The 7,445-nt window shown below is 41.2% G+C and overlaps 1 protein-coding gene across 2 annotated transcripts; it reads right to left on the bottom strand.

Annotated features, from left to right (window-relative positions):
* Positions 1-522: 522 nt before the first annotated feature.
* rbmx (RNA binding motif protein X-linked) lies at positions 523-5,661 on the bottom strand. 2 transcript variants are annotated; one of them, XR_004697195.2, is made up of 10 exons: positions 5,356-5,660; positions 5,137-5,262; positions 4,512-4,618; positions 4,267-4,429; positions 4,006-4,149; positions 3,727-3,844; positions 3,359-3,487; positions 3,184-3,275; positions 787-879; positions 523-680 (listed from the first exon to the last, which is right to left on the bottom strand). XR_004697195.2 is itself a non-coding variant. In XM_035161471.1 (9 exons), exons 2-9 carry the CDS (start codon positions 5,243-5,245, stop codon positions 2,101-2,103), a joined length of 1,179 nt encoding a protein of 392 aa, XP_035017362.1. In that variant the 5' UTR covers positions 5,246-5,262; positions 5,356-5,661; the 3' UTR covers positions 1,786-2,100. The 2 variants fall into 2 exon arrangements, 1 of the variants encoding a protein (XP_035017362.1); XM_035161471.1 differs by lacking the exons at positions 523-680; positions 787-879 and adding an exon at positions 1,786-2,417 and having other exon boundaries at positions 5,356-5,661.
* Positions 5,662-7,445: the final 1,784 nt, after the last annotated feature.

Here is a 7,445-nt window from a genome sequence, read left to right as displayed (position 1 = left end):
TGGGGGGAAGGACGGTGTTTCTACACTGAGAACTGATGATCACCCCTACTGGCAAATAGGCACCTAAACAATAGCCAGGAGTTTTTCCTCTGCAGAGAACCACATGCTGACACAGGGTATTTACACTCATATTATATTACAAACAACACCAGGGACCTGATATCTGATGTGGAAAAAACACACCATAGTACTGTGGGAGTGATTCAGGATATGTGATCAGTGGGGCTGACATGCAGTCTGCTGACATCCATTATAACATTGGCATGGAAAACCACTCCGATGCCAAATGGGTCATGCACTAATTTCCGGAGAACAATACCAAGCTATTTGATTATTGCATCGCCCACTTGCTAAATACTTTAACTGGATATTTGCAGGAGGAAAATCATCATCACCATTAGAAAAGCCTCTTATCAAAAAGAGGTTATGAAAAAAAAAAAAACTCATAACTAAACCATCATCAAAGATATCTTTGTGCAAAGGTGTGCTCATTTCATTCTTCTTTCATGACAAGACAACAGAGGAAACAAAGCTCTCTTTTTTTTTGAAAACTCTTTATTGAATTCACCAGAAACTGTGAATATGAGCAAATCCTCAGCCGGTGTTCTTCCCCACTGTCGACACGTTGATCCACTTGAAAGGACCGGAGCGCCACTCTCAACAGAAGCCTGTGGCAGCATCTGAAACACAGGGAAACAATGACAACCAGTTATATATGTACACAGCAATGAAAATCCACTTAACCACAATATAATGATTATTGTACGATCTGTCTGGTTGACATACCTGGACAAGCGCACTGCGGCTTGATCGGTTCAACGTCACCAGGACACAAGTCAGCTACGTTGCAAGGGCAGTTGCCTTGGAGGGATGTTCATCCTGCAATGAGAACAGAATATTAACATGTTGGCCATGTCCTTGTCATGTATTCATAAAATAATCGGAAAGTATGTTGTAGTCCTTGGTCCGACTTCGAATTCGCTTCAGTGATCGTTTCCAGTTGGGCAGTGAGGACGATGCGGTTCTTCCAGAGGTCTCCATTGTTTGAATTGGCATGCTTGTGGAAAAGGTTTTGATACTGAGAATATGGCTCTTAATTTAAAAATGGCTTTTCAGTTTTCGCAAAATAGGTCTTAAAAAAATAAACAAACACTTTTTACATTAGAGATAAAAATGCACGGTTGCCAATCACTTTACTGAGGGTGAACGATTGAGAAGGCAAAAAAGGTTGTTTCGAGGGCTCACGTGGTGTCTGTTATGGCTTTCATTGTCTTGGGCTGTTTCTCACTTTTGACAATTTTCGCCGGTGAAAACGGACTACAGTGAAAAAGGCTCATTCAGTCGACCTCCTTTTGTCTTTTGTCCACTGTAGCAAAAGCCATCTTGAACATCACCCTTCTGAGTGGAGATTGCAATACAGGACAATGAGAAACTCAGTTACAGACGAGAAACAAAGAGGTTTGCTTTGCTTACCAGCTGTTGACTACCAGTCGAGTTGCATTTGGTTGTTGTTGCCTTTGGTTTTGTCGTTGCATGCCATCATATGGCTCTAGGGTGATGGATCCGTTTCCAAGGAAACTACATTGGAACATTTTGACAGCAACATTTCCCTAACCCTTAAAAACAGTAGCGTCCAGTTGGAGGTACATGAGTGGTAAGAATGAACTTCAGTCACTTGGCTGTGTATATAGTATGAGCAGAGACTCGGCTTTACAGAGATTCATGTTGTTACTTCACATTCATGTTACTGTCTCTGATCTGGTTTCGAAAATGGACGAGCAGTGGTCATGGTACAACTAAAAGCTTTATTAGAGTAGCCAGACTTATAGGGCATTGCAGATTCCAACAGCACTGATGTACAAAAACTAACACTCACTTGGTAACTGTACTGTTACATGAGCAAGAGAAATACTAAAAAAAACAAAAACAAAAGTAATTTTACACATAAAAAACTGGGAAAGTCATGACAGAGTTTAAAGCTAAGCTTTGTAATCCACAGATTTAGACATGGCTAGTTTGTCTTGTCAGGTTTCATCCAGAACACGTCTTTACTGTGCAACGGCGACCAAGGTTGGCTTTAATGCGATTTCCAAGTCCAGTTCAGTATCTGCTGCGAGCCATTCCTCTATCGGCTCGATTGCCCCCGCGGCCCCCACGAGGCGCTCCACGACTTGAGCTGCTGTACGTATCACGAGGAGGGTAGCCTCTCTCGACAGGGGGAGCAGGGCCCCTCTCCTGCCTGCCCATACGCTCACCACGGCTAGGTGGATACGGCTCACTCCGACTGCTGGGGTAACTGTCACGACTGCCATAGCCATCCCGGGTACTGCTGCCATAGTCATCATAACGACTGCTTCCACTGCTCCCACCATAGGATGGTGGGGGGCCCCTTGAAGGTGGGGCGCTGCGAGAGTTACCTGCAGGGTCAATGGTCAGGTAATTGGCAAGGTTTAATTTATACATATTCTCGCACTGCCAAGTGCCCACTTTTCGCCAATAGAATTCACTTTGTGAAAAATAAATTGAATGGATGACATATTTAAATGTCCCATCATGTTTTGCTATACTTGGTTGATATCAGCAGTAATGTATCCAAGCACAGGGAATTAATGGGCATTGTTACCCATTTCAGCATGCCATTGATTTGAGAAGCCTTTTCCATTTAGAGCTCCAAGAGTCAGAACTGCAGGTTAAGGACGAGGTTTTCAGAGTTGTCTTGACGGTTTTGTGAAGGTTACTCCTTGAGGGAGGGCTTTGCTAGGCAACACATACTGAGAGCTCAACAGATGTTTCCAAGGACTTTTTTTGAGATTCCTTATGGTTGCAAATATTCTGCATGATATTGCCACAAAAGCTGATTATTTTGATGGCTGTAGCGGTTCTATGGACATAGATATGAAGAAACAGCTTTGGAATAGAATTTTGTTTTGAATTTTAGATGCCAATGGCTATAGGCTTCTAATAGCGTGAACATATGCAGCTTGGATTGCAGGTCAAGGATGCAGAAGAGGGAAGAGAAAAAAGTTAAGAAGCTGCCTGATAAGTCACTTCCTCTGGGGTGGGGAAAAACTGCAGCTTCTTCTGACTGGAGAGTGCGGTAGTCAATGCTATGATTCGCTTGGGTATTTGTGCAGCTTTTCTTTGTGCCACAGTGGTTATTACATTCATGGAGTCGTATCTTACCATAACCATCGTATGAATCTCGGTAGGAGCCACCACTCGGACGGTCCATGTAGCTTCGGGTTTCGCGGCCTCCGCCATAACCATCGCGATCGCTACACAGTACAAACAATTGTCATTTGATGACCAAATGTGATGATTTAATCTTCAAATCATTTGTGTCAATTTATTCAAGTACCTGTATCCTCTTGACATTGAGCCATAGTCATCTCGGGAACTGGAATTTGTGTACTCTCTGTATGAATAATCTCTGGGGGGAGGTCCATAATCCCTTGACTCTCTGGAATTATAATCCCGGCTGGAGTAGCTGAAAAACATAGTGCAATTAACTGCAGAGCTGTAAACGCCGTCTTTGATATTTCACTTGGGAGCCGAATTTCTGTTGATTATTTTATCCATGATCATAACAGTAAGTAACTAGTTATTGAGTTTTTTGAACAGATTTCAGACACAAGCACAAATGCTCAAGTTTGATCTAATTAAATGCAGAAACATTTTCACATTATCACACAATTGTATAATGTAACTAAAGATGAAATGTTTTACCTGTCTTTTGAGTTGTAATTTTCGTCTCGTGGTGATGGATAATCATCCCTCCTGGACATCATGGAGTCTCTGCGAGGAGGGGGTGGACCATATGGATCCCTGTCCCTTGACATGGATGCTAGAAAACAAAGACAAGAAAAGCTTGTTAATTAAAAAATAGAATCTGAGATACAAGAAGCCAATCAAGGTACTTTCAGGAGAACTAGATAAGTGATCAAATCTATGAACCACTGGGTTTCCAGTCAGCATAGTACCAATAGAACACCTTCTCATACTTACGTCTGCTCAAAGGACCAGACGGGGCAGACCTCTTTGGTGGGGGGCCTCCATTACGTACTGGGGGTCCTCTCTTCATAGGAGGGGGGCCTCTGGATGACATCCCTTTGAAGAAGGGTTCTCCATTTCCTGAATTATCATCGTAGTCTTCACACAGACAAGAGATGCAAATATTAACACACTAAGCTCCAAAAGTAAAATAGAATACAAATATGTTGTTTTACAATTGCACACATTCAATTTGTTTGCTAAATAAAAACATACCTCTGGAAGGTGGGCCCCTCATTCCACCAATACTTCCCCTGGAACCACGGGCTCCTCTGGGGGGGCGACTGCGGGAGTACATGGGTGGAGGTCCTCGCCTGCCTCCACTCTCAAACTGAGGCTTTGTAGCCTGCTCGACTTTGATAGGCTTGCCGTCGAGAGACTGTGGTAGAAGAATTACAATTTCAATCACAACTCAAAGCAGATTTCTAAGGGGAGTGCGGCTGACTGATGACAGTAGTTACCTTTCCATTCATCTCGCGTGCTGCATCCTTTGCATCAGACGGACTTTCAAAAGTAACAAAAGCAAATCCTCTTGACTTGTTTGTTTCACGGTCCTTCATCAAAATAACTGAAATAAAGAGATAACAACTGAGAGCTTGTACTTTGTGTTTAGGCTGATTACATCATTTACAAACGATACTATTTTACAACAATTTAACTTATTTCTAATGTCAATTTACTAACTGTCAATCTAAAAGATTGCTGTCAATTTTAATCTCACTGCTTACTTTGTGGTAAAAAAGTTTTCGGAGTTCCTCCTTCAAGGCTAGATTTCAATTTACAGTAAATAAGAGAAAATGGGGACTAAAGTAAAAGGTCAAAAAACATCAGATGGTGCACACATCTGATATTCAAAATACAAACAAATAAAATGTTATTAATATTATCAAATTGCGAGAAAAGACCAAAAATAAAATGCACTCGTGTAGACATCTGGTGCCTTTAGTTACATTCAAGTAAGTGCACAAACATCTGGTAGAGTTTTGAAGTGTTCATCGGCAAAAACTGTGCATTTTGGAATAAACCGTAAACCGAGTTGCGGGTTGAGGTGAGCGTTAAAATGGCCAACAATGGCTCCATACACACCTTCGACAATCCTGCCATATTTGTTGAAGTACTGGTCCAGGGCCTTCTCGGTGGTCTCCGTGTTCAGTCCCCCGATGAAGAGCTTCCCCGGTCGGTCTGCCTCTGCCATGCTGCACAATCAACCACCTGCGACACACAACGGATCGTGTAACGTTACTGTTATAAGGAGCGTCAGCTAAAACAAAGTTTGGTTCCTGGGTGTATTTCTGCGGTTGTTACCTTGCTGCGGGCGAAAGTCTTGGGCTGTTGAATGCGCAAAATGGCGATAAAGCGCCCGCAGCTGGTTACTTGGGCTAACGCTAGCTAAGGAGCGATCCGGCTAACTAGCGACAGCGCTGAGCTTTACAAACGCCAGCACGCGAATTCTACAACATCTACGATAAAACCACAGAGTAGATTAAATGGAGTAAGTCAGCATTACAGGCGGCGGCCTCCGAGCTGATCAGCACCGAGACTCTGAAGCTTCACAACGACTTCTCCCACTCCGCCCTCCTTCTCCTTCTCCCGCTCTGTTCCCGGCTGACCAGAAGCTCCGCGGCGCGACACCGCCACCTGCAGACCAAAACCAAGAATCGGGATTATTTTTTTGCCCTGTAAATTTGTTGTTTTTATTTTAAAACTTGAATCGGTCAAATATCAAGACATTGACGTCATTACAAATGATACCAAATAACAAGGCACATTATAAACAACGTGAATTAGATAAAAAAAATAATATAATAATAATAATAATTATTATAATTATTATAATTATTATAATTATTATTATAATAATAATTACAATAATAATAATTATTATTATTATTATTATTATAATTAATTAAATACAAATTAAATGATAAAATAATAGAAATAAACTACTTTTTAGTTTCACTAGAGGTCCTCATATATCTTAAAGTCTTCATAAGCCCAGAGAAGAGACTTGGCATGTTTCCCCTCCATTAGTTTCAGGGCACAGAGATGATTGTCCACCTTCTGAACACAGAGAAGATGGGTGGATGAAACATTTTGCCAGGAGCACCAGGCTTTAATAATCAGGTCACTCTTATTGTCCCTCAAGTTAATACCCAACACAATCTTTTGCCTTGTGAGGGGAACAGGGAGTTGGATGTTAGTTGACCGCCAGTCTTGTAAGTCTAGAGTGTTACAGAGTACATGCAATCGAAAAACAGATGATCAGTAGTTTCAATTTCAGTGTCAGTATTCGATAACACTTACATTTTGTAGGATTTCTCTAAAATCAAAATGTACTTTAATCTTGCCAAGGTTTACAATTAGCTGCGTTCTTTCTTGCTCCTCTTTAGGACAGTGTACTATAACACTATGATCTGTTTCCTCTTGCCCACAATAATAACATTTTCCTGTATCATGTTTTCCAATTTTTTTGCAAAGTACTGTTTAGTCCTGTGTGTCCATATTTGAGCCTTGATATTATTGTTTCTTCTCTCCTGTTTCCTCCTGTCAATGTAATTTCTCCCACTTTCCTTTGAATTTTGCAAAACCACCGTCCTTTCCTGTCTTCCTCCCGTTGCTTCTGCCACCTTTCCTTCAACCTCTGTTTAATGATGCTTTAAGTCTCCGCTTTACTGAAGCTGACTGCAACATCAGTGCGGCTGCAGTAGTTCCTCCACTCCAAACATTGAATACAACATTTTAATTTAGTCCGTTTTAGATAAATATTAATGTTTGATGTGGGTTTTTTAACATTAAGTTTAATAAGCTGGTATAAAATTGTTAAATTGTGTTCTTCCCGGCTGATTTACCCATCAGCAGTTATGAGTAAGACCTCAAACATTATGCAGAACAACACATAAGTAAAGTAACTGAGTTGGTGGCAACTTTAAGTTTGTGTTTTTATGTCAAGTGATTTTTAAAGAAAAGACTGCACTGACCTGTTTAGCCAGGTGTAAGTTAATGCCTAATTTCCCGGGGCGGATTCTTTAGCCCTTATTCATCCTTATAAGGCCTGTACACTGAAAGACAATTGTAGCACACAGTGTATCCCGAGTACTTGTTTAAAGATGCACTGACAAATCTTCTACCTTTACAATCACTACCTGTCAGACTCCACCATCCTTTCATTTACAATGCCCTTTGGGGGGAACCGGGGTTGTAATTATAGGCTATGCAGGTCCCAAACTCACTTTTCAAGTGTCCGCCAGTATTACTCATTCTTATACTAAATATCCACTTTCGTACCACAGGATTAGAGCTAGAGCACACCTGCTACACAAAGTATATTTTTGTTGATTTTTGAAGGGGAAAATCAACTCCTGTGGTAAATAAACATTAAATAATAGACTTTCTTT

Source organism: Hippoglossus stenolepis, chromosome 7, assembly GCF_022539355.2.
Source record: "Hippoglossus stenolepis isolate QCI-W04-F060 chromosome 7, HSTE1.2, whole genome shotgun sequence".
Lineage (NCBI taxonomy): Eukaryota > Metazoa > Chordata > Actinopteri > Pleuronectiformes > Pleuronectidae > Hippoglossus > Hippoglossus stenolepis.
The sequence above is the reverse complement of the archived record's forward strand: the minus strand, read 5'-3'. Positions and strand labels throughout refer to the sequence as shown.